Source organism: Prorops nasuta, unplaced genomic scaffold (assembly GCF_024137725.1).
Source record: "Prorops nasuta isolate Cenicafe-Biocafe unplaced genomic scaffold, Cenicafe_Pnas_1.2 PNAS00027, whole genome shotgun sequence".
Lineage (NCBI taxonomy): Eukaryota > Metazoa > Arthropoda > Insecta > Hymenoptera > Bethylidae > Prorops > Prorops nasuta.
In genome coordinates, this window is record NW_027116824.1 from 704,282 (window position 1) to 730,917 (window position 26,636).

At 33.8% G+C, this 26,636-nt stretch overlaps 4 protein-coding genes across 20 annotated transcripts in view; 3 read left to right on the plus strand and 1 right to left on the minus strand.

Annotated features, from left to right (window-relative positions):
- Positions 1-10,108, plus strand: part of LOC136782616 (uncharacterized) — a 95,294-nt gene extending 85,186 nt beyond the window's left edge. For 10 of the 11 annotated variants that reach the window (XR_010824137.1, XR_010824139.1, XR_010824138.1 and 7 more), the window contains 5 exons: positions 928-996; positions 2,256-3,056; positions 4,317-4,548; positions 6,898-6,976; positions 7,370-7,439. Coding sequence is in view for 1 of the 11 variants with exons in the window: in XM_066742159.1 (XP_066598256.1) it covers positions 928-996; positions 2,256-3,056; positions 6,898-6,976; positions 7,370-7,505 (1,085 nt within the window). In the remaining 10 variants the exon portion in view is untranslated. Of the gene's footprint in view, positions 1-927; positions 997-2,255; positions 3,057-4,316; positions 4,549-6,897; positions 6,977-7,369 lie in introns of all 11 variants that reach the window. The other variant, XM_066742159.1, reaches the window with a different exon arrangement.
- A 276-nt stretch (positions 10,109-10,384) lies between these two features.
- Positions 10,385-12,642, minus strand: eIF1A (eukaryotic translation initiation factor 1A). Its single transcript, XM_066742167.1, has 5 exons — positions 12,489-12,642; positions 12,195-12,278; positions 11,852-12,088; positions 10,990-11,090; positions 10,385-10,914 (listed from the first exon to the last, which is right to left on the minus strand). Exons 1-5 carry the CDS (start codon positions 12,502-12,504, stop codon positions 10,909-10,911), a joined length of 444 nt encoding a protein of 147 aa, XP_066598264.1. The 5' UTR covers positions 12,505-12,642; the 3' UTR covers positions 10,385-10,908.
- A 543-nt stretch (positions 12,643-13,185) lies between these two features.
- Kyat (Kynurenine aminotransferase) lies at positions 13,186-17,063 on the plus strand. Of its 6 annotated transcripts, none has more exons than XM_066742165.1 (8): positions 13,186-13,326; positions 14,600-14,787; positions 14,864-15,014; positions 15,296-15,532; positions 15,606-15,849; positions 16,103-16,269; positions 16,373-16,723; positions 16,801-17,059. In XM_066742165.1, the coding sequence occupies exons 2-8, from the start codon at positions 14,645-14,647 to the stop codon at positions 16,885-16,887; spliced, it is 1,380 nt and encodes a 459-aa protein (XP_066598262.1). In that variant the 5' UTR covers positions 13,186-13,326; positions 14,600-14,644; the 3' UTR covers positions 16,888-17,059. The 6 variants fall into 6 exon arrangements, with proteins under 6 accessions (XP_066598262.1, XP_066598259.1, XP_066598258.1 ...); XM_066742162.1 differs by having other exon boundaries at positions 13,193-13,330; positions 16,801-17,063; XM_066742161.1 differs by lacking the exon at positions 13,186-13,326 and adding an exon at positions 13,363-13,896 and having other exon boundaries at positions 16,801-17,063.
- A 1,775-nt stretch (positions 17,064-18,838) lies between these two features.
- On the plus strand, positions 18,839-25,460 carry LOC136782556 (DNA ligase 1-like). 2 transcript variants are annotated; one of them, XM_066742063.1, is made up of 8 exons: positions 18,839-19,057; positions 19,310-19,406; positions 22,819-23,025; positions 23,157-23,366; positions 23,498-23,707; positions 23,839-24,048; positions 24,180-24,424; positions 24,501-25,460. In XM_066742063.1, exons 2-7 carry the CDS (start codon positions 19,391-19,393, stop codon positions 24,416-24,418), a joined length of 1,092 nt encoding a protein of 363 aa, XP_066598160.1. In that variant the 5' UTR covers positions 18,839-19,057; positions 19,310-19,390; the 3' UTR covers positions 24,419-24,424; positions 24,501-25,460. The 2 variants fall into 2 exon arrangements, with proteins under 2 accessions (XP_066598160.1, XP_066598159.1); XM_066742062.1 differs by having other exon boundaries at positions 19,322-19,406.
- Positions 25,461-26,636: the final 1,176 nt, after the last annotated feature.

Sequence of the window (26,636 nt, forward strand, 5' to 3'; positions counted from 1 at the left end):
CGTAGAAATAATTTGCATGAAAAGCTGTCGAGATAACCAGTTTCTATCGTTTGATCCATTTCCATCCAGTCTGGCAACTTTTTCATTACGAGTGTCGAAACTATCCTTCCATACGTATACAACATTCATACAACAAACAGCTGTTTACACGCCTAAGGTATGTTCTCGTTACTCGCGTTTTCTTGCATTTTCTCGAATCCATAAATTTTGCCGTAAAAAGTGCAAGAAAGCAAGAAGTGAGGAGAGCAGATCTGTATAGATGTTTACAAAAGTCGTTCCCGTACAAGTTGATTGATCATAGAGAGAATAGGATACCTTATTAGCTTAATTTAGTTAATTTAATTTTTCCATGAGTTGTGATTATTATTCTTTAAGTTTGGACAGCCCAAGCTTCGATCCTTTTTAACACATTTGGTACAGCGTACAGTAAACACGAGACAGGCCTCGTGATTGTTCAGTTTTCTTTTTAGTGCATGTTTTCAGGATTTTTTTGCTGTTACCTTTCCCTCACCCTGTGTATTTTCTTCTTTTCACACGCGTTGCAACCAACAATGACGCGTCACGAATTCTCTCTGTCTCTCTCTATCTCTCTATCTCCATTTCTCTTTCTCTTTTACTTTTTAGATTCCCCCTCCACAACCTCCAGTATTTTGTTTATATTACCAGAGTACAGATTATTTTAATTTTGTTGCTGCATATATTTCTTTTGTTATAGCGCATATTATAATATAGAGGTATCTCTCACGTATTATGCAGTGAGTAATAAATCACATTGAAATTAACAGGGAACCGCAACTAGCGAAGCATGACCCGAGGTATGCCATGCAGGGAAAAAACATCATTCATCTAATCTTTGTTAATTCATTGCTTTCAATGTTCGCCCGGTCGATTCCAAAAAGACTAACGTACCGATCCGAAATTTTGCAGATATTACCGAGGAAGCTGCGCGACGTGCACAGAGCATCGCCGATCGAGCGCAAAAGGCCGGCAAATCAGGTAAAGTATAAAGTTTGCTTCACGCAAGTGGGTCGGCGGGATTTAACGACAAAGAATTCATGAAACGAGCGAATACAAAGAAAGAGACGAAGGAAAAAAAACGAGAAAAAAAATCTCAAAACACAGATCATAGGGTCGTGTGGATCAGTGACAACATTAATTTAGCAAAAATTCATTTTTGGTGCCCTCGTTTGTATTTAGCTTTATCTTTCATAGTTTTAGCACTTGCCGATTTGCTTTCACACTAACCAATACTGATTGAGCGCACGTCTCTTGCTGGACAGATACCAAACGATTAAAAATTAACCCCCATCCTCACTCTCAATATTCTCTGTGTTTGTTAACGATATAATCTTAAGAAGGTGCATCCATGCTTTATATATATACATATAACAATTTGCTCCTCTTCTCTTTTTTCCACTTTTATACGTAGTCTGTTCTCAAACTACTGTGCGATTAACGCTATAAAACATTCATGTCTTTGAAAAGTGCCCCTCCCCCCTCTTCCAATCATTGTTGAAAATTCACCCAATTAGAAGCATCATAGCAGCACGGTTAAATGCATTATTCACACATACATGTGTATCATGTATAAATATTCCATTCAAACGTCATCTCCTTACTCCTAAATTAAAATAATTTTAAAAAACTCTTCACGACCATCGAAGAGAGAAAAGGAAAAAACATATATATATATATATATACTTATTATATATTCTAAGCAATGGTATCTTTCAGTAAGACTCGCCCGCCACGTTTGGACACGATTTTAACGAGTGTATTGATTTTCATACGAGTCAATCCTGTTGGAATCATCGATATCAAAACCAAGATCGTTATTTAAACGTATTATAATTTATATATAAATAGATGTGCGATACACACGTACACGGCAACACGAACACTCGCTCACTATCCAAATTTTAATGGAAACTGTCGAAAATTCCTCAGCGTTTATTTATATATATATATACGTGTCTGCGTATCCGGCCTCTGCAGTCTCCATGTCACGCTTCTCGCGTTAATGTATACATGAATAAAATCCATATGTGTGTGTGCGTGGACATCCAAAGCGAACCATGCGGGAAAGGATAGGCAGACACACACACACGCACACACACAAAATCAAGTTAGAAGAGATACGCCGAATTTTGCAGGTCCAACTGTCTTAGCTGGGCCAAAGTTGAAATTCTTAGTGTGTATCAATGTGCTTTATGTCCTTGTTCCTATTCTTGTCCATGTCCTTTTGGATGGGTCAGGGCATGATTCGGCTGAGATTGATGGGACTGTAGAGAGGCATGCTACTTCTGCTCCAACAAAGCAACCCGTTCCTGTCCCGCGTCAGTCCAAGTCAATCGAAAGACCCGACAACTTTCATCTAGAATCACCGAGAAAGAAAAACGATCCCAGCGATGACGTCATTAGCTGCAGCCGTGGCAAGCCCGAGGGGAGGATCCAGGGAACGCAAGAGGAGGGTAAAATCGACGAGGGCAAAACCGAGGAGAAACCTGAAAATAAAATTGAATCTGCGAAGGTCGAAGAGGTCATCGAGGGAGCCATCGAGATCCCCGAGAAGAAATGGGAGATGAAGGAGACGATGAAACTGAGCGTGACTAGTCTGAAACACGCGAGCAATCAACCGTTCGAGGAACGAATTGATTTTAAGGATGAGATCATTAAGACGATGACGGTGCAAGGCGTCGAAGGCTCGCCGATAAAGGAGATCGCTGCCGAGAGCCTGGAGAACGGTTTAGGGGGCAAAATGGCGGAAGCTTGGGGGGGGAACTCGAGGGACAGTAGGAAAAGCGATCAGTGGGACGTGTCTCCCGGTTCCGCCACGGGGGAGCTCTCCAATAAGAAGCTACTAGACAGTTCTCATCCTGAACCGAGCAACACTGATAGCGACAGCGATTGCTCCCCCCAGCCTAGTAGAAGAAGGTCCCCGAGCAAGAGGCGCACCCTGGGAAGCTCTAGTGGTTCGGATGTAGCATTGCACGAGGGTGCTGAGCTCTCCCCGTTGGAGGACGACCAAGGTACCGCACTCACAGCTAACCTTCTAAGTAAGCAATGTACATATATCTCGCTATCCCCTCCCTCCCACTTCCACTATCAATCTACATTTTAAATCCTAGATTCAATCCCTTAAAAATTTCACTCAACTTCGTTTATCCTTTCCAAGCTTGTGCTTGTAAAATATTTTTTTTATACACTGGAGTAACAAAATAACGAGAAAATTTTGAGAAACTTCTTCCTCCGTGATTTATCTTCAAATTATTACGGTTTGAAGCTGGTTAAAATCAGTGCAGTGCTCTTAGAATTATGGGAGATTTCCTGTACGTTCTACTTTGAGTGTGACGTCACTGGTATCACAGTTCGACGGAAGATTCTGCACAGGTTTTGATGGATGTTGTGCTAAGGCTGGTGAAAGGGATAAAATTATCAATTTCTTCGGTTATTTTGTTACTTTTCTCTGTTACATAGATATATACATATAGAATATATGTAATATATTCTACGCATGCGCACAAAATCCCTTACCATCCAATCCGTAGTGCTTGTATCACCTTGCCACCTCATTTTGAAAATTCAATCGTGCTTGCTCGTGAATTTCCGGGGATGATCCCGCACTGATTCGTTGGCTTGCAGTCTCACTCGAGCTTTTCATCCCTGTGCACGGTTAAAGAATGCTTGACTCACTGCTAGCATCCTGGATCATGACGCACATTGCGCCACATTTGGATCCGCGCAAGATCCAGCATGGATCGTGGCGTGGAAAAACAAAGCTTGTGGCGGATAAGAGGCGAGTCGACTTTGCGTTAAGTTGTGTGAAAAAAAATCTATTCCTGAAGAGATACGACTCTACACGTGCGAATATCTCTAATCCTTAAGTTTTCTGGCTCTTCATGGTTGGGGCTCAAAATGTTTCATAAGGTGGCCTGCCGAAATCAAATTGCTTCGTTCGACGCGTTTATCTCACCATTCGACAAAGTGGCTGTGTAACAAGATGGAGATCGATTTGGTTGCTTTTCTGGGAGTTTAACGCGACATCACTCTTGTACATCTAGGGAGAAAAGATTCTGGGTCTGTGTGCTGTGGTGCAACGAAATGACGCGATGTGCAAATTTCGCTCGCGAATAGATCTTGCAGCAAATATTGTTTTTTTCTTTAGAGTCTTGCATTTTTAGAAAAAAAATAAATAAGATATGGTCGAAAACGCTAGGTTTGCACGTGACGTTGTTTCTTCGCACTAAGCAAAACTGGGACGTGTGATAATAATGAGAATTGAAAGATTTACGAATGACGTGATGTTTGAATGGCAGAAATAGGAGAGAAAGAGATTTTGACTCGCTCGAGAAAGCTGGATAACGGTGTGTTAAATGGAAACCTTGGAAAAACAGCGGATATGAAGACAGCAGATACAGCAAGATGCTATTGGATGAGTATGGCGATCGCTATGTTGCTGGTGTTGCTAGCAATAATTCTTAGCCTGGAGCCAGATTCCTTTGAGCGAGCCATCTACACACTCACGAAAAATGTCCCGAGGCAAGCTGGGTACGATTTACCCTTCATTTAATTTCAACTTAATCAATTTATTCTTTAAAATGTCCAAACTGATAATAAGCCACGAGAACACGTTCTACTCGTTCTACGCAACGATAGTGGCGAATCATCGTAGAACCTTTTCTCAGCTTAATCGACCAGTTCGGTCTCTGTTCCAGGATTAATTAAGTTTTATTTTAATTAGGCCACCTCTTTGCTAAATTTAAATCTTGTCGATATCCGTCACAGAGACTCCCCTCTTTCTCCCAGTCAAAGAGTATAAACTCGAATGGTACCAGATGTACACGTACATAATTCTGAAGAAATTAAATCAAACACGCAAGCTTTCTTTTTCTATATTGCAAAGAAGCCCGCTCCACTGTGAAAAATATCGTGATTGTTTTGCATGTTACTGTTTTAGAGTAATATATAGTGTGTAGTCTAGATAGAATAGAGAAGCCTAGCATGAAAATTTTTCCATTTTCCTCCGTTGATTTGTGCCTCTGATTAAACGCTATATATAATACTATTATTTTATACTTCAAGACTCTCACGCAGTTTTAGCTGTCAGAGCTGTTATTTGCTATTTATGCACGTAGCAAGGGCTCGGAAACTACGAGGCAAGCCCGTGCATTTTTTCTTTTAGCAATGCTCTATTTCACCTAATTACCCTTGTAGCTCTTCTGACAATAAACATCGCAAGATAAAGCTAAAGTGTAGAGGGACCAACAACTATCATTCTTACAAACGAAGCGTTAGCATTGTTAGGCGAATCGTCAATGTAAGTAATAGCTGTAAATTGCGTTACACCTGTATAATACCGTCCACGTATAAGCATACCGAATCGTCCAGTGGTCGATGTAAGTAGTTAAAAATGACTTCACGATTACCCCCCCCCCCTCTCTCTCTCTCTCCCTTTACCCCATCGTTTCGAAGACAAAAAATTTCCTACGGAATCAACGAGTCCTCAGGTAATTCAGGTTAATTTTACATCGTAATAAAACGATTTTACAAGTCTTGATATTGTTCAATTTGCTACGACAGGAAAACAATTCTTTATTTTTCTAATAAATATATTAATATAGCTATATTTTTTTCCATCGTAATTCTACGGTAAAAAATTGTCCAGAAAGATTATCGAGCTTTTCACGTCGATCGGAGAGAAGCAATGATTTGAATGAGCGATGAAAACTGAATCTGTCGATGCGAGACTTGATGATTTTGATCGATCAATTTTTGAATAATTTTTGTAGTATTGGTACACAATCTTTGGTGTATATAAATGTAAAAATAAAATTTTTAGGGGAAACCCGGGTATAATATTACTTGATCGATCGTCTAACAAGACTAACCCGTTGCAACAATTAGATACCCTTAAAATTGAATCGTTTGCCATTCGATAATAAGTGGCTGTTCATGCTTGGCCAAGTGGATAACGTTTCTTGCTAAAATTTGGTTCTCCAGCAAGAATACTGAACGACACACGATTTATCGAGAAACGAATGCCTTTATTATTATTATTATTATTATTATCGTTAATATTATATTATATTGAATAAATCGCAAAATGCTTTCTCCAGCAGCTTTTATATCAGCGCTTCACACAAGCTCGCTGCGCCCAGCACAAATTTACTGTCAAAGATATTAAACTGCGATAATTTGACATATGTTTATAGATTATTTTCTTTCTCCAGTGTAGTTACAAGAATATTGCAACGTTCTTGATACATCTTAACAATAATAATCATGGTGTAGATAATGTCAGAGTATTAAAAAACATCTTATCCGATTACACGTTTGATTTTCAAGACCGGAAGTCTTGGCCAAGATTAGTTCGTAACAAGTTATAAAGAATGTCCATAGATTCCAATCGATTTCACGCAGATCCACTCGTGTCAAAGTAATCGCTGGCTCCGTCGTTTATCCGAATTTCCCCCCTTTCCTCATTCTCGATTATATATATATATATATATATATAAAACAACACGAAATATGAAGACGAATTAAAAGACGACTTTAGTAGCACGTAACAAAACGGTAAAATTTTGCAACAATTGAGATTTTATATGGATAAAACTTTTTAACCGATGCAGCAAACTATGACGTGTAAAAATGCGGTTGCATATGTTTGGCTGGTTGAGTGATAATGCATACAATGTATCGCCAGATGTTTTAGCAACGTGTGAATTTTTTTTTATGTGTCTAGTATATAATTATTTTATCCCTTGTTTTGGGCATGATGTAAAATTTAAAGGTATATAAGATTGATACTTGTCTTTATGTAAACAGCCAACATAGTAAACGCACCAAAATTCTCACGAGAGGTCACTTCATTTTAGTTATTTTCCTTTTTCTACGCAGAGTCTGACTTTTTACAACACAGCGAGCCATCCTTCACCGAGACGACCACAACTGAAATCGACCCTGGGACCCATGAAAGGTATAAATCATTATACGTGCGAGGTGGAGAGACCATTTTTATGTATTATCTTGATTATTTTCTAAAGTAAGCATTGTGGACGATAAAATGTTAAACAATAATTATATATATGATTTTGAGAGGAACGAGAGACCATGAACTTGGTTTGATCTTCAAACGACTTTTCTGGGTCAAACCAATGATGTTATCTCGCATGTCCCTTATAATTAAATAAATTTTGTTAAGGATATTTTTCTATATATTATTTTTTATTTCAAGGTAATTGAAAATATGTATTAAAATAGTCCACATTGTACATATTACAATTATATTAACTTTATGTACAAATTAAAGTCTGACACTGTAATCATATAAAAAAAGAGCAATTAACAATTTGTTGATTTCTTTCTGTAGAATCACCAGAACAGTTACAACGATTACATCGACGACAACGACGCCACGAGTAGCAGGAGAAGGAGGTGACCATTTGAGGGATTCGATGCAGAAGATCGTCGATCAGTTCATGCAAGAGGAAAAAAGAGGCCAGTGAATAGCTGAAACTTCTATGTACAACTGTTAAGACACGTTGAGAAGAGATTTTATTGGAACAAATAAGTGCACTATATGATCAATCGTCTTCGCTTTCAACAGATCCTAAATGTAGGACGTTTTCTCGGTCCAAAACATCCTCGAGCTTTGGACCGAGCCATCATCCATTGCTGAAGATCTTTACAGCTTCAATATCGAGCTAATGACGTCTGGAGAAGAATCTTCATCGGAGCAATCAATAGCACAAAATATAGTCAATCGTCTTCGCTTTCAACAGACCCTAAATGTAGGACTTATTCTCGGTCCAAAACATCCTCGAGCTTTAGACCGACCTACCATCCGTTGCTGAAGATATTTACAGCTTCGATGTTGAGCTGACGATGTCTTGAGAAGAATCTTCATCGGAGCAATCAACAGCATAAAATATGATCAATCGTCTCCATTTCGTAGGAAGTAGGACGTTTTCTTGATCCAACGCAACCTCGAACGTTCTATTCACTGAAAAAGCGACTCGCTGTCCACAGCATTTTATACCCGCCGAATTACTTTTCTTTCTCGTTCTGCTCCCTTTGGAGAGAGCTAACTGAAAAGGAAGAAATCGTAAGGGACGATCGCATGTACAAAGAAACAATATATAATATAGTTCATCTCACGCTAAACTGTGGCCTATAATGTGCTTCGGATTCGCTGCCCTCTTTTAACTTTGCCTCTTTCCTCGGTTCATTCAACTTCAATTGTCCATTTTTAAACTTCTTACTTGCGCCGACGAATATCATCGATTATGAATTGTATAGCTGCTCTCTGCATATATTCTTGCTAGTCCGACTCAATGCGCCAACCCGTCCATGTACCCTACACGTATATAGTACATAAAACTTTCTTCTGTTCTTCAAAAAGTTTCATAAAATTAACAGAGTCATCATAGAATAAAAAGAAAATAGTACGCAATTTCTGTCGAACGAATGAGTAGATGTATCGCTGAGACAACACCATGTAGCAAGCGTGTATTATGTATGTTTGTACGAATATCTAATATTGTTTTGAATTATTAAGGGAAGAAGAGAGAATGAATTGTTGAAAATGATTTATGTAAATGTAACATTTGCGAGGGTTAATTGTTTACGCATCATTATAAAAGTTCCCGAATAGCGATTTATACTTTCGATGGAACTAGTGAAATACGAGTGGCTCCGGGCTATTATGATTAATAATTATTCAATTAATTGATTAAATAATGGTCACTCGGTAGATCGCTTTAGCCCTTTTAAAAAGCTTTCGATAGTAAACCCCGCAATAAATCGCTTCGATAAATCAGTAATATTATATACATTCATGTTTTTAATATATATATAATAAATGGACAAGGAGATCAGTTAAAGTTTTGAGAAATAGAAATAATCATTGTTGCTACTCGTGGAAAGTTTTACTTGCGACCATTCAACGCGATTTAAACTGAAATCGACATTAAGAAAAAAATTGAAGGGGACAGAGAGAAGGCTTAAAGCATGCTGTAGCTTAAATTTTACTCGAATGATAATGAACGATAAATATTTTTAACAATCAGGTTATAATGTAAATTTTAGTTATTTAATGGATATTTCGTAACAGTTCTTAATTATGTATATACAATCATCTATTAGCATTTAACTAATATAAATTGTACTATTATGCGATATTCTTCGCAAAAGTTACGATGCGAACATTTTATTTAATTAAATATAGTCATCCCTGAGTTCCTTTGGATGGGGGATCAACAGATCGATGTACTATGCCACGAGCTACAAGTTTCGCTAATCTTCCGACCGTTTTTATTGAGTTCATCAATTGTTTTGAAATGAGTTCGACCTCCTCTATATTTGTATCCAGTCAACTCCGTAATAGCCTCCCAGCTATCAGAAAATGTTGCTTAGAATTCAATGTTATCATTAAATCCGCATCAATTCTGAAATTTGAACATGTTTCGAGCTTGCTGACTTAATTTATAAACAGAGAGTTTCCACCTTAACAAATGTTCAATAAAAACAATTGCACCAGAACTTTGTTTTCTTGAAAGACAAGGTCATATCTACTGATTTTGGAAGAATTTAAAGTCTAATACTACACTCAAGATATATCGGAAAAAGGCCATGCAGCATAAGGCTTATATATTTATTGCTAATGGCATAGATTGGGAAAAACAGCTAATAAAAAGATATAAATATTGAAATAAGATATTCAATCAATGTATAATATATTGAAAGATATAAACTATTATATGGCTAAAGTTTATAAATTATTATCTGTAATGTCTATTATACTAAGTTTAATAATAGACCTGCCTAGAGCCCAACTGACCTAAGGACCAAAGGCACAATCACGCGCATTAAAATAAAACATATTCTGCTCCCGCATATTGTAATTTTTCATGTAATCTATCACTATAGCGTTGTGATACTGATATTTAAATGTTTTCAGTGCCACTATTATTTTATCTATGACAAATATTTCTACAGCTATGATTAACTGCGATGTTGTGCATGGTAAAACGCAATTATAAACTAATGGTTTAAATTCGCAAATATCTTTTATCATTTTTTCTCCCAGAATAAAGTATGTACATGTTAATTATTCCAGTGTCACATCCTATTTTCTGTTTCAAAATAATTCCCTTTAGTACTAAAGATCAGCCTGTTCCATCCATATCAAGACCAAACCTCAACATGGTTAATAACATAATAGCAGATATAATGCTATAGTATTTTCAGATGTGCAGCTGCTCTGCTTAATCATTAAATGATTGAAATAATATGAATGCAGTATAATTAACAAATATTCACATTTAACTAAATTGATAGTAAAAGCTATATTTATAAATTCGATAAGAAATAAATGTAAACACAGTTTAATAGTTTATACAGGTATATTTAATGATACACATTAATACATGTAAAACAGTTTACTTCGGTATATAGTTATTTCCACTCTATTAAAAATTGAGACATATTCACATGTATGCATTTGACCTAATTCTTATATAAGATGGAAAATATACACAAAAGAATACCCAAAAGAATTGCACTAAGAACGTGCAGAAATATACAATAATTCTTACATAATATTATTAAATTCATATTGATGCTATTTTATTTTGAAATTTCACCATTAACAAAATTTTTCCAAAACAAACCTGCTTCTTCTTAACTTTACTAGATGTGAAGCACAAGTGTAATTGCAGATTAGAACACAATTTTGCCAGGAAAAATGGTAATTTATTTTTAGGTACAGGAAAACCAGTTATTAGGTACGAAGCATGTACCAGTTGATAACAATAAATTGGGCAAATGTATTTCCTAAAGCGAGAAGAAGTTGTTTTTGTGTTCTTTTACATTATACTTTTTTTTAATGAACTCTTTAATGATGGGCTATCAGATCTGAAAATGTGCTTTAATTAATATTAAAAAGTAGTATATAAAAAAATTTGATTAGTAATGGTTAAAGATACTAACATTGTCTACATCATCCTCATCATCATCGCTGATATCATCACCAAATTCAATATCTTCATCAAATCCATCTTCCACAAAGGTAACAGTATCATTGATACGAACTAAAATGAAAACAAAAATTATACAATAAATATGAATTCATCTGATTCTGAATTACCCAAGTAACAGAAATATATAATACATATATAGGGTGTCCTATTTTAATTACCTTAGGTAATTATCTAAAAAATCAGATGCAATATATAGAAATGTTTTGGATAAAAGTTATTGAATTTTCAAGGAAGCACAAAATGATTTCCTTGGCTTGACTTTAGAAATAAGGCTGAAGAAAATATGAAGGTCACCTTGAGTTTTTTAAATAGAATTTCGTATTTTTTATTCTATACTCTAGCAGCTTACTTCAAGAACTTTCTAAACCTCTGATTATTTTTTTTTTATTGAGTTATTTATAAAATATTTAGATTTGAAAGTATACCTAGGTGAATGGCTAAGTTTGTCTGTGAATGTAGCAGTCACACGTGCTATTTTAGTCAAACCTAATCTAATATATAATTTTATATTCCAATATCTTGTAAAAGCCTGGATGCAATGAAAAAATATTAATATGGTCTTTAAAAGTTCTTGAGATAAACTATGAGATTATGCAATAAATATAAAATATTCCATTTAAAAAAACTGAAGGTGACCTTCATATTTGGTTCAGGACACTTTCAAAAGTAAAACTAATAGTAGTGTCTCGTCTCCCTTAGAGGCCTGACAATTTTTGTCTGAAGCATCTAACTATATTTTCTTTACTTTTAGAGATAGTTGTCTGGAATGATAAAATGGGACATCCTGCATATATAATTCCAAATTAATTTACCTGTCTCTGGAAATTCTCCATAAGTTTTCAAATTTCTTGCTTCATCAGATGTATATTTTAAAATTACATCTGCTTTTGCATCTTGATAATCACGCAAACCAATTAAAATAATATCTCCTTGATTTATCCATACTTTTTTACGAAGTTTTCCTCTAATGTGGCATAATCGCTTAACTCCATCAAAGCACATTGCTTCCAATCTACCATTACCCAGCATTTTTGTAACTTGAGCATACTCTAGAAAAAAAATCACAGCCACCATAGCAATTCAAAAATAATATTTGGTAAAAATCACTTTCTAAAATTGCTACTTATACATTTATATATAATGTGCATATCTCACCTTGACCATCCTCTTTGAAAACTAATTCTCTTTTTTCAGTTTCATTTTCATTCTTTCCTCTTCTCCTATTTTTTCCTCCCTTTCCTATAATGCAAAATTAAACAATCATCAAAAATTTCAGCAAGGAGTAATGCACCAATTCGCTATTGCACACACAAAATTGACATAAACAGGTTAGAAGAATGCTAACCACATTGTAACATAAAACATGCTTCTTATACAATGCTATATTTTATATATAAGCACATATAATATTCAATAAATTAAAAATAATCTGTCTTAAATATTTCTTACCCTTATTCTTCGGCATGGTGCTTTTCTAAAGAACAATTAATCAAGCAATTGGATATAGGTGGATTTTGGGTGTACGAGGACTACGAGGAGTGGAGGATACACTTTTTCCGCTCCGCTCTCTCTCACTCAAACTCCCACTCTGTCTTTCTCTCTCCTACTTGAATGTGTTATTAAACTCTCTTTCCTCTCTTTTTCCCGGACAGCATTGAGCATGGATGGACCATGGGCATACATACATATTGGAGAGTCGTCAACACCAGACCAGAGGTAACGGCGTCTGCCGTAGGTAGCGCTTATTATTTGCAGCAATTGCTTAGTAATCTCAGCGGTCTCTCAGCACATATTTTCCCCCATTCCGACTACCATATTTCCTATCCATCACTTTCTTCTTCCAGTTCCAGTATTCAAATCGCCGTCGTCGCTCTTCGATTGAATTTAATATTAGTTAAAGTAGTATAACTCTTATTACTTAAAGTACTTAAACTATACTAATTTAACTACGGAAGTTTAACCGGAGGGTTTGTCTTCGGTCGAACACTGAACAGTCAAAACTCAAAAGCCGCTAAGTGCTGATTTTCAGTCGCCATTTTTTACTGACAGTCAGCGACCGCTGACTTAAGTATAGTATAGCTTGAGCCTATTTAGAGGGGGGACTTCGTAATTTTAACCCTTATTTAAGACGAAGACCGAGCTAAACATTTTATTAAAAGTTAGTTTCGTTTATAGATTCGGCCGTGCCCATAGCTTACACGACCTATGCCTTTGCCATTAGTGGATTAGTGCTATAAACAGCCCATACCAAGTACCAACTGCCATACACAGATGAATTTCCCGCAATGTATGTATGTATATACACATCTTGATCTTTAAACAGCCACGTGCAGCGATACAAGTCAGAAGTTTGTGAGGGTGAATTGGAGTGAACACTAAATATGTATTGTTTATATCTCAAATCATTAGCATCTCTAAGGGTGGAATCCATAAATCAAATTAAGCTCGAATTTCAACTTAGCAATTATTTAAGACGAATTAAGACTAAGTTGAATATTATGTTGAAGGTTATAGTGTTGACAATTGCTTTTAGCTAAAATCGCGCTGAGCTTAAATTCCGTTTATACTCCCTGGCTTAGCTGCTATAGCACTGTCTCTAACGATCTCACTTCCTACGTTTTTCGTTTTGCAATATCTCATGTCTCCAACAGCGGACAGAACGAACTGTATAAGAATTGTTGAGCAATGTTTTGATGGCTTGCGTCATCAGGTGGTCAGAACATTATTTAAAAAAGAAAGTGGTTCTGATAGTTAGCTACCAAACACTGTAATAAAAGCCACAAGATGTATAGTGGCATTTCAGGCAGTGAACGAACAAGGCATTAGTAAAATGTTGTTCAGTAGAGTTTTATCGTTGGTTGGTATTATTTTTTGCAAAGAGTCTTACACATATCACAGACATTATCACACACAGATCTGTGTCTTGACACACACTTTTCTATGAAATACTTTGCCGACGCGATACAAATATTATCTTTCAGACTCGATAGCTCTTGCTATGTCGTCGTACGTAATTGTATTTTCGTTCGTCACCATCTCATTATCGATAAGCAGCTGATTGAGTACACCGCTTCCGAAATTAAAGTATATATTAGAAAAAAATGGTAATAGAATAGCTTTAACTCTCTTATCAGTTTTTATATAGTAAATCATCTTCATTCTTCGATACCCGAGTAAACTCGTTCATTTTATCTTCACTTACTATTAACGAAGGAGGAAGAGAGAGAGAGAGAGAAAGTAATTCATATACATACATTAGCGATTGCATTCAAAACGCTTCATATCATATGTTTTCCCTAAGGTAATGGTAGTAAATAAGAGAATTACGTAAGTGAGTAGAGCGTGAATTCATATAAATTAGTGAAACTCATTGGTGTATATGTCTAAAGATTTGAAGACATTAGTTCAACGTTCCACATACACTTGATAAAATTAAATGTTTTAAGATGATGGTAATGTTTATTGACAAAACAACATTTAGAAAACTTTCTTCGCAATCATATTTTTCGCAGCAGCAAAGTTAAAGTTTACAGGAATTACAGTATTTGTTTACTTTACAGATATGGAGTAAAGCAATTATTTTGGAAACTTTAAGGAGAGTATCAATGTCTGGCGCGATGTTGAAAAACAGTCAGAACCAGAGCCGGTGTCTCAGCTCCTGTCGAGATCACAGCGATGACGGTCTTGCAAGAAATAATCAGAGGTTTGGTCTTCCGGAGCGTTTAAAGGTTAACGAAAAATCAGTATGGTGAGTAGGCAGCTTTAATAAAAATTAATAATAAATTAATCCTATGACATGAGAAATGTGATCTTTTCAATTTTAGGGTGGAATACATCGAACTAGCTTCACAATACAAACCTTTAAATTTAGGACAAGGTTTTCCCGATTTTCACGCACCAGAACACGTAAGGAATGCCTTAGCAGCAGTCGGGAAAAGCAATAATCCATTGTTAAACCAATATACGAGAGGTTTCGTGAGTATCAATATAGGAAAAGTGTTATATCTAGGCTTTGACTCACATTGCAATAAGTCCTGTTTTTTTAATTCAATCTCACTTTAATAAATTATATTCTTACATTAAAAATAATAAATTATGAAATTAATATCTGAGCTGTAATAATACAGCGTGAATTTTCATTTCTTTATTATTTCATATATATTTTATTGAACTAAGAACGGATGCATGGTATATATCTAATTCTATTCCAAGTACAATCTCTCAAAGTTTTCCATTGAAACATGTTTAATTTTCAGGGTCATCCTAGATTAGTCAAAGCTTTAGCAGAACTATATTCGAAGGTATTAAACCGTAGTTTGGATCCGATGAATGAGGTTTTGGTAACGGTTGGTGCCTATGAGGCGTTATACGCAACTTTGCAAGGTCATACGAATCCTGGGGATGAGTGGATCATCATAGAACCATTTTACGATTGTTATGTACCCATGATACAATCGGCCGGCGGCATACCACGATTTATTGCATTGAAGCCCGTAAGTATATATGTAGTATGAATTTACTACATGCATCAAAATATAGATTATATTTTATTTGATTGGATTTTAGATGAAAAAAAATGGTACGATTAGTTCCGGCGATTGGGTAATAGATGAGAAAGAGTTAGAAAGCTTATTCAACGAAAGGACCAAAGGGATAATTGTTAATACTCCTCATAATCCTACGGGAAAGGTATTTACTTTGAAAGAACTTCAAGTTATAGCAAATTTAGCCAAGAAATGGAACACCCTGGTCATTTCGGATGAAGTATACGAATGGATCGTCTACGCGCCATACGAACACGTGAGGATAGGTAAATTTGGAGTGGTTGTTCAGTGATGGCAGGAATCAAAGGGCAGCAAGCACAGCACAATTAGAACCTTGTATAGATTTCAATTTTTAGTGCGTGTAATCCCTTCCTAGATACTGTCCTCAGATTTCTGGCATTAGTGATTGTGACGGTTTAGGAATCAGCAAAGCTATAGATAAGAATCACACGATTAAGAATCATATTATGTTTTCACTTCTTGATCTGTTTTTTCGAACGACGGAAACTGTACATATAGCAACTCTACCTGATATGTACGAGCGTACCATCACTATCGGTTCAGCAGGAAAAACATTCAGCGTAACCGGATGGAAAATTGGTTGGGCTTACGGACCATCTAGTTTGTTGTACAATTTGCAAATTGTACATCAAAATACCGTATATACATGTTCAACTCCGATTCAAGTAAGAAAATTCATAGGAGTACATATAAAATAAGGTTTTTTTAAATATCCCCTCTAGAGGAATAATTATCACTTAACTAAAGTTGTTTTAATTTTTGGAAAAGGAAGCCATTGCTATTGGCTTTGAGGAGGAACTCAAAAGATTGGACAAAGAGGATTGCTATTTCACGAAGCTGGCAAAAGAATTGTTGCCAAAACGAGACTATATGGCTAAATTTTTGGCAGATATAGGGATGGAGGTAACGTTACCCGAAGGTGGATATTTCATGATTGCAGATTGGAGTAAGTTGGAAAGGAGAGTAAATTTGACGGAGGAAAAGGATGAGAATAAGGATTATAAGTTTACAAAATGGATGACGAAGAATGTTGGTATTCAGGGAATTCCTCCATCTGCATTTTACAGTCCCCAGCACAAACATTTGGGAGAAGAGAATGTGCGGTATTGTTTCATAAAGGTGAGAAGGAAGGAAGCAGATCAGTTAGAAAATACAGAATATATTGAATTTAACTATTGCGACTTTGTTATTTCTAGACTGATGAGAATTTACAGAGAGCGGCGGATATATTGCGAAAATGGAAAGATGGAATAAAGGAAGATAAAAGCAAGAAAGACGCTTAACTTTTATGAATATAATCAACTTTATAGACGTTGTTACACAACCAGGGTACCTGTGTACCTACTTCTTTTTAATTATTTTTCGAATTACTGTACAAACGAAAACATTTTAAATAATTTCGTATGTTAAATAAATAACAAAAAAACAAATTTTTTAAATGTTTTTAAAACTTTTAGTATATATTTAAAGGGAAAAAAAGAATCGACGAGGAAAAAAGGAAGTAAATTGTTTTTGCAATAGCAGGTTTTAAATGGAAGTAATAGTTGTAAAATTGATTGTACTACAGGATAGATGTGTAAAGGTAAATCGTAAGACACACATAAGTGTAAAATATTTTTATTTGAATACTTGTAGTTTGATAAGCGCTCGTATGGAAAAGTTACGTTTACTTACGAATGTAGGTGAATTACAATAATCTACATATTACTTTTAATGTGTGTGAATACAAATTCGTGTATTTATGTAACTAATGTCTAGTAACTTTTGATTTGTCAAATTTGACACATTTCTGTGGTCATCTAAACAGGCCCTTATGCCTTATACTATACACACTCAATGTTTTTTAATGTAATCTGTAATACATATAATCTAACTATCAAAGTCTAGTAAAATTTTAATTATTTCTAATAATTGCCGAACAAATCAAACACAATTGACATGACATGAAATCTTTCGAGAAATACCATTCGTGTCAATTCGTGATCGTGACAATAATCTTGCATAGCCAATGACGCCAACAGCTTATAGTTTTAAAAATTAAAGATATAGTTACTTTTAGTCCCCTAGTTTATTCTAACCTATTTAACTCTTCTTTGCTCTCCTCTCGAATTTAAATCTTTATATAAAAAGGGTCCATAATTATAATACCGTTGTGTGAATTTACACTATTCCTTTTAATATTGTGTTCAATACATTTTCCAAAAATATCGAAAAATCGGATTTGGTATTTTTGAAGGTCAAAAGCAATTTTAAAGAAGGTAATATTTTCAAAAGTTTAGACTGTGATACATTTGTTTTATTGTTGTTAATAAGCGCTACTTAATATGATTGTTGAAGTAAGAGATGAACTCTCTATTAAATTGACATTAAATGAAAATGTACACTTGAGTGTATTAAACCAATATATAATTTTATCCGAAGAAATCAAATATAAATGATTTGAGTACAATGATATAGTTGAATTTTCTGGTTCATAATTCATTAAAATGTATAGAAAATTAAAATTCATTCAAATAATAATCTAATTATTTATTATTTTGTAATAAATGTATTATTATTTTCAGATTAAAGATGGAAGATATTTCTCTGCCATTTGGCATTACACAGTTTTGCAAACTGTTAGATTTACGTCTAACTGGGGTATTAAATCATAGATGTTCAAGCTTCGAAATCAGATTGGCTGCTTGTTATGATGCATACAAAAGTGCCGGGAATGTTAAATGTGAGAAAGAGCTGTTAGATTTCCAAGAATGTCATTGTGAGATTAAAAGGAAACAACGAGTGAAGTATTTACGAAGAAAGTTTATAGAAGAGCATCGACAGGAGGGTGTAAAAGACCAAAATCTATTTATGAGAAATCTTTATGCAGAATACTTCTAGAAAGAGATGTAAATAATTATGTAGTTACATTATGGAAATAAATCATGAAATAAATAAGTTAAAATATAACATATTTCTAATGTTCAGTATAATAAGAAATATCATTAAATTAAATTTAACTTGACTATGTGCGTGAATAAATATTTTAAGTGTAATATAATCACTAGAAAATTTTTGGTTTATGTGAGAAAGAGGGAAAGTGTGTAAATATTATTTATAGTACTATATATATATAATTTCATCTACTATTATTTTGTGTAAATTTAAAAAAATAAAAAAAGCAGTAGGAAATGTATATGTATATACGGACTAGTTGAAGCTTACAATGGATAGGTGGCGCGATAGGATTGCTATTAGTAATGTTAGTTTGCGAACTCACACGTGCTGACTGTCAATCTAACAGCGTTGTGCCTGTAAATACAAAGAAAAAAGAATCGAGGTTTAAAAAGTTTTCATGTGCATCAGAAAATTCGTTAGAGCGACTAATAATTTGAAAAGCAGTTGATAAAGACCAGGGAAAGTGATTTTTCTGAACAGGAAATCGTCTTATTTTTGATAAGCAGACGTTTGCCGGTAAGTAGTTATTCAAATTAGTTACAATTGTATTATTCGATTAATTAAAACGACAAGAGTTATAGATCAAAGTCAAACATTGAAATATTATTTTTTCTAGTTACTACTAAAATATGTATAAAGTAATAAATAACCAAAAAAATTCCTTCTTTCGTCGAGACTTAGTCGTATTTTCTTAAGAGAAAGACTTGGCATAAAAACAATTTTATTCTTAATGTACAGCTTATGAGAACTTAAAATAAGTAATATTAGTTCCCTTTAAAGTGTTGTAGTAAACAAAAGAGACGAGCTGTTGCGCTAAGGAGGTTTCTCTGAAATTATAGTTAGCTTGCCATGGATCATCCTGCTGGTAAGTAAAACCGTCATAGCCAATAAATATTTATCTTTGATACGATGTATTTGGCATCTTCGTCCTTATTTTTCTGGCATTTAGACTTTATCGCTCGAAGAATGCTTCCGTCACCATACAGTTTGTTGCTTTTACGCCTTATGAAATAAACGCAAACTCATATCAGTCGCAGCAATGAAACCACGTGGTCATGTTGTGCATTTTTGCGCCACCATGCTAAAACCATTTTGATTACTGCTGCTGTTGTTATTGTCGCTGCTATATTGTTTGACTCATGAAAGATACGTAACAGGCGTAATCAACTATTTGATCTTTTTTTAAGCTAGACTACATTATCATTTATGATATAAAATAGTCTTTGCTGTTTGTACATGTTACAACATCTGATTTCAAAGAGATTGTAAGCAATCTGCATATCGTAAAACATTCGCTGTGTACATCAATTGATTATTATAGTTATTTTTCCTATTGTTGCACTACTCGACTAGTGCAATAAATTAGAATGAGAGAATCATAAAAATATTCTAGCTTATTTCAACTTATTGCACCGGATCAACAGTATTATAGAGATCAAAATCATACTATATCAATATATGCGTGACGCGAGGACGTTACATACGGTGTTCTCTCGACTAGTCCGGCTAAAGTACGAACTGACCTGATGAACAAGAGAACAATTAATAGTGTCCACTCGAATTCTGAAGTTGAAGTCTAAATAAGCTTTTTTCACAAGCTTCACTGATCTCTTTCTAGTTCTTTGTTGTGTGTGTGTCAACTTTCCTTCCCATTTATACAATTACAGACCCCTCAAACTATGGTTTATAAACAAGGAATCTGCATGAAAAAAAATGTCTTCTAAGTTTAAAAAGGACAAGTCGTTGTATCACTTTTTAAATACATACTTATTTGTTGCATTAAAATTCACCTCGAAATTGGATGATTACCAATTATATAAATTTAAGATTTACTAAAGTGTCATTCAAAAAGAGAGAGAAAGAGACAGACAATTCAAAGGGTATAATGACGATGGGTTTCCAATTCATGCTGCGTCTTTTTAGATTCGTCATTGTTTATTTTAAGAATCTCAACTTAAACTCGTAATCAGCGACTCGAAAATCCTTGTGTAATGTCTCATAGTGTACCAGATTCAATACTTTTTTTTCTCAAAAGAGTCCACCGCTTAATCGGTCAAGAAGCGTACGCGTTGATCTGCTGTCGAGTAGAAATTTTTCGAGCAGCGAAGCAGCAATGAGCTTTCTCGGCACTCGAGGTTTAACTCGTGCAATCCTGGAAAATTTCATTTGGAACTTGAAACACATTTTAAAAACAGCTACCCGAGTTTAGAATTTTCTTTGTACTAAAAAAAGGAAAAAAATTAGATTTTCGTTCGCCGTGGTCAATTTTGAGCATTTTCCTAAAATTCTTTATCACATTGCTTGTTTTCTCACGCAGTGTGTGCATCATATATAGATATACCATGCTGTGCAAGCGCCACTATGAAAGTTACAATAATTAACCCTATTCTCTTTAATAAAAGAGCACAGTATATTCTAAGTATATAACAACTTTCCCAAAAACAATTAAATTTTTACCAAACTATTGATTAAATCATTAAAGAAATAATTAACTAGATTTACAATTTTTTTTATAAATTGAAATTTAGAATTTGATAAGGATAAGCGAATATCACAGGGAGAATTCTGTATAATTCTGGTAGCGATCATTGCAATTAGGTTCCGTTATCAAAATTAGTCGAGCCGAATTAAACTCTGGTGCATTTGCCTGAGAAAAAGTTGAAACATTTCTACTCTAGATGGTTGCATGATTGTGTGGAGGAAAAGGTTGTATTTCGTCAGAGCGAACGACGAGTGCAGCGACGGATGTGATGCGTTGTCCTCTAAGAAAGCACTCAAAGGCCGAAGCTATAATCGTTCCTGACCGATACGGAATGCTCCGACGTGAATTTCATCGACACCTTCCACACTGATTGACTCAATAAGTACAATCGTGCAAATGATTATTATATAGATGTTTTTTTCCTTTGACATACGTGTGAAAAAAATTAAAAACTGTATTAATACTTTAATACTTTATTGAGTGAACAGCTTTGGAAATTTTATTGGCATTACGAGTAAAGATTTAGAAAAAAAAAAATACATTTACTTATCTGTGCCTTGCAACCTATGGAAAGTGCGCTGAGAATAATTTTGTTTATTCTTGGGTTAAAAAAAGTGAAGACAAAAATTATTTGTTGAGAAAATGGTTTAAAAAAGGTGGAAGAAGCATCGACAACGAGGGATCGTTTAGGAAAATGATTTTTCCATAATGGAGGAGTTGACATTGCAAATAAGTATATGTAGTTGTGAGGAAATCGTTGGTATAAGTAGATTGAACCGTATTTAATAAATATTTTTTTTCAAGTTCTCTCCGTTCCACAGAGTCTATACGGAGGCTGCTACAAAAACAAATCTACGTTCAACGCCCTAATCGGTATCGGGAGACCGTGGAAAACGGAATTCCAAAGTACGCCATCTATTATGATTATGTAATTGTAAAAAGTATTTTATACAAAGTTTTATATAGAAAGTGCATATATTTTTCAAAATATACATGTTCTGGGAATTTATCATTTTCGCTATTATACAATTATCCTTCTTCTTCCTCTTCCTGCTCTTATTGCTGTTGCTTGCTATCCTCTTGCAAAGAGTAATTGTGCCTGTAAAATGATATTTACTTTAAGTAGGCATACTTGTATCCAATATACTTCTCATTACCTTATGCACTTTATCCGTAATATCAACGTGATATGGAGTTTATTGCTTTAGCTTCTTAGATTTTATCAATGGGTTACACCGCTCTGGCGTTCGAAAATATAGGTAGGAAAACAAACATTTTGTTTGACGTAAGTATTTTAAAAATGTATGTAAATATTTCTACTTTATACATATAAATTCAATTTTTATGAATAATTTAATTAAAATAATAGTGTATATAAAATATATCAAGTTTTATAACTGCTCTCATATTTACAATTCTTTTTTTATCTTTAGATCTCTATGCTACACCTTAAATAATTATATTAAAATCTATTCGATTGATCCTGAGACATCTTCTATACACTATTAGCATTAGATTTCAAGAAAGGATTCGATTTGTGTGTGTGTGAGGGCTTATGTCTCTGTCACGTTTAAATGTTTTGTATTTGTTTTTTTTTTCTTTTAATTGCCTATATAACTGCTATGTACACATATAAAATATAAACAGTTTGACATATAATTAATAACTAAGTAAACAACATTTGTTTTTGGTCTTATATTTTCAAGCGCCAAGGTGGTGTAATCCCTTAATGGTAGGAATGTAGAAATTTTACTATTCTATAATTTAATAATTTGAATTGTAAAATTTTCCTTAGGTAAGAAAACAAAAAGGAATAAGCCTTCTTTTAAAAAACCTCAGCAGAGGCACCAAAAGCAAAAGAGACTAAGAAATAGAAACGAGAAAGCAGGAAAGAAAAAAAATGAAAATACTGTAAAAACAAATATTGCAAATAAACAAGATGCAGAGGTGAAAAAAAGTGAAATAACAATTAATGTTCAAGAACCAAGCCAAAATGATATAGGTATGGAAAAAAACTAGGATAATTAAAAACTTTGTTTTAAAGAATGATGAAAAGTTTTGCATTAGGATTTAAAGATAACATTTTACTATTCTACACATTAATAATAATTTGAATTATAAAATGTTCCTTAGGTAAGAAAAGGAAAAGAAGTAGGTCCGCTATAAAAAAATCTCGACAGAGGTACCAAATGCAAAAGAGAGAAAGAGAAAAACTCGAGAAAGCAGAAGAAAAGGAAAAAAATGAAAAGACTGTAGAAACAAAGGATGCAATTGAAGAAAATGCAGAGGTGAAGGAAAGTGAAATAGTAATCAATGTTCAAGAACCAAGCCAAAATGACATAGGTATGGAAAAAAACTAGGATAATTAAAAACTTTGTTTTAAAGAATAATGAAAAGTTTTGCATTAGGATTTAAAGATAACATTTTACTATTCTACACATTAATAATAATTTGAATTATAAAATGTTCCTTAGGTAAGAAAAGGAAAAGAAGTAGGTCCGCTATAAAAAAATCTCGACAGAGGTACCAAATGCAAAAGAGAGAAAGAGAAAAACTCGAGAAAGCAGAAGAAAAGGAAAAAAATGAAAAGACTGTAGAAACAAAGGATGCAATTGAAGAAAATGCAGAGGTGAAGGAAAGTGAAATAGTAATCAATGTTCAAGAACCAAGCCAAAATGACATAGGTATGGAAAAAAACTAGGATAATTAAAAACTTTGTTTTAAAGAATAATGAAAAGTTTTGCATTAGGATTTAAAGATAACATTTTACTATTCTACACATTAATAATAATTTGAATTATAAAATGTTCCTTAGGTAAGAAAAGGAAAAGAAGTAGGTCCGCTATAAAAAAATCTCGACAGAGGTACCAAATGCAAAAGAGAGAAAGAAAAAAACTCGAGAAAGCAGAAGAAAAGGAAAAAAATGAAAAGACTGTAGAAACAAATGATGCAATTGACGAAAATGCAGAGGTGAAGGAAAGTGAAATAGTAATCAATGTTCAAGAACCAAGCCAAAATGACATAGGTATGGATAAAACCTAAGATAATTAAAAAAATTGTGTTAAAGGATGATGAAAAGTTTTGAATCAGGATTTAAAGCTAACATTTTACTATCTTACACATTAATAATAATTTAAATTATATAATGTTTCTTAGGTAAGAAAAGAAAAAGGGAAAAATCCGTTTTAAAAAAATCCTGGCAAAAGTATCAAGCGAAAAAGAGAGAAAGGAAGAGAATAAAGAGAGAAGAAGAAACTAAAAATGCAGAAGAAAATAATGCAAATGAAGCAGATGCAGGGGTGAATAAAGATGAGGTAATAGTAAATAATACCAAAGAAACAGAGCATACAGACACAAGCATTACTAATCCTGAAGAAATTAAAGCAGATTGTTAAAAAATGGTAATAAGCTAACTGTTTTATTATATTTTGAATTAATCAACTCTTTAATAACATTAAAAATTGTGTATAATTACAGGTAAAAGATAACTCTTAGCGAGAAACAAATTCAATTTTAAACAAACACCACGACTGCAATTACACGAATAATTGAAATAAATTTAAACGAAAGTTTTAAAAACTTGGCATGGTATAGATATCAGGTTTCATACTGATATTTATGTTTCCTTTAATCTCTATCCATACAGTAGAATAATTAAATGAAGTTTCAATAGTTTTTCGTAGTTTTTTTTTTCGCAATTTAATATTTTTTGAACAAGGAATATTTCTTTTAATAATTTTCTTTTTACAAATGAATGTTACTTATTACAAGTAAATATTTTAAGTATAAATTTGCTACTTTCGACAAATTTAAATTCAAAACCACCATTTAATTTATTAGTTTTTAAATAAATATTTACTCAAATCTAAAGTAAATGTGAATTACCAACGGCGATCGTAAGAAAAGGCAAGAATTGTTTTGCTATGTGAAAATATACTAGCTTAAATGTGGAGCAACGACTGATACTGAGCTAACGATACTGAAGCAATATTAATGATGATAGGCCCTATCGTTTAATAATATTTTTATATCGCCGTCAATATACGTGCTTGAGGCACATCCAAAGCTTTTTTTCTTTTCGAAATTGTTGATTTGGTTACGAAATGAACTTAGCCATCATTTAAAGTTATAAGGTTCACATAGGTTATCCGTAATATCTATTTTCCTCCCTTGAATGCATATCAACTCACGGTATCCTAACTTTTAGGACACGCAAAGATAAAGTCGTGGACCTGCGTGTGCATAGACACTAACTAGTAAATGAGTACATATTCTAATTTTTTCTTTTGTTAAAATTAACCAAGTTGGTTTTTTACACATGTTTGCGATTATGTGTAAAGAGTGTTTAAAACTGTTAATGAGTTAAGATAAAAGTGTACAATTTAGTTAACAATTAAAGAATTATATTTTTATGACGAATAAATAAAATGATTACATACTGGATTTCGTGTAAGGTGTACATTTTCAATAAAATTCTGAGAATTTGTAAAGATTGTTGGTTAAACTGTGCATTTTTTATAGAAAATTAATTCCAAAAAATAGCTTCAGATATTTTGTTTTCATCTAAATTGCAAGTTTCACCAGTAACCTTTAAAAAACATAATAATTTTTAAAAAATTCCCTTTAACAATTTGAGACACGTGCTGGTACACAAAATACACAATACCATATTTTTTCGTATAGTAATTTACAATTTAATCTTTAAAGTCATTACACATTTTTTGCAACTCTACTGGTTAGGTGATAATTACTCTGTAGACAAACAGGTAGTATAAGTATAGGTACAACGATCGTATACCACAGTGTCTAAACAATAGGAAGAAAGTTATTAGTACATTCTACGTGTGTTGAGGCAAAGAATTACTTTATTTTCTGTGTTCAAAGACTCTAAATTGTAACACCGTTTAATTACTCGAAACACACTAAATTTAAAAAAGGATAATAGCGAGGATTGCATCACGTGTTAAATACAGAATAAAATATATAAGAGAAAATAAAAGCATGTGTACCTATATACAATTGATTCTCTTTCGAATTCCAATGGAACAAAAGATGTATGTATTTTAAACTCGGGAGCTAGGTTTAAATATAACTGAACTCCAGGCCTTGTCCTGTAATTTTTCTATTTACGGTTTATGCGGGTTGGCACGAATCATCCTCGCACCCGTAATAAATACCGGTACACATGCCACGTTCGGAGCACAAATAGTAAATTTTGACATTTGAGGAGTGTAAGGAAGAAAGGGCCAAGTGCCAATTTATCTCGAAAAATGAGATTTAACTATAAAATTCATAAATACTGTACATCCTATCGAATGACCAAATAGCTCGATTTCGATGAATATAGACAAGATAAAGTGTGAAGGTAGATATTCATCCTGCAAATTGTTTGTTTAAATATTGATTGGCACTCCGTCCCTTTGTTACTTGCACTACCAATGCTTTCACTACTCGAGTACTGACCCTTCTACGTGCAGCTATTGTTACTTCCGGAACGGGTGAAACCTGATCGTTAGTCGAAGAGAGCATCGATTTTTATCAACACTGTTCTATCTTTTATATAAAATCTTCGATTATAAATTTATTTTGAAAATTCTTCGTGCTTGCGTTGTT

Bases quoted from the DNA above. Each gene is read 5' to 3' on its own strand.
- eIF1A (XM_066742167.1), bottom strand. The intron at 12,089-12,194 runs GTGAGATATGCA...TTTTTTTTCTAG, and splicing joins TTTCAAAGAGGATGGTCAAG to AGTATGCTCAAGTTACAAAA. The intron at 11,091-11,851 runs GTAAATTAATTT...TTTTCATTTTAG, and splicing joins TGGAGAATTTCCAGAGACAG to TTCGTATCAATGATACTGTT.
- LOC136782556 (XM_066742063.1), top strand. The intron at 23,026-23,156 runs GTATGGAAAAAA...AATGTTCCTTAG, and splicing joins ACCAAGCCAAAATGATATAG to GTAAGAAAAGGAAAAGAAGT. The intron at 24,049-24,179 runs GTATGGATAAAA...AATGTTTCTTAG, and splicing joins ACCAAGCCAAAATGACATAG to GTAAGAAAAGAAAAAGGGAA.
- Kyat (XM_066742161.1), top strand. From the start codon at position 13,870: ATGTTGTTCAGTAGAGTTTTATCGTTG. The intron at 15,015-15,295 runs GTGAGTATCAAT...TTTAATTTTCAG, and splicing joins ACCAATATACGAGAGGTTTC to GGTCATCCTAGATTAGTCAA. The intron at 15,533-15,605 runs GTAAGTATATAT...ATTGGATTTTAG, and splicing joins GATTTATTGCATTGAAGCCC to ATGAAAAAAAATGGTACGAT.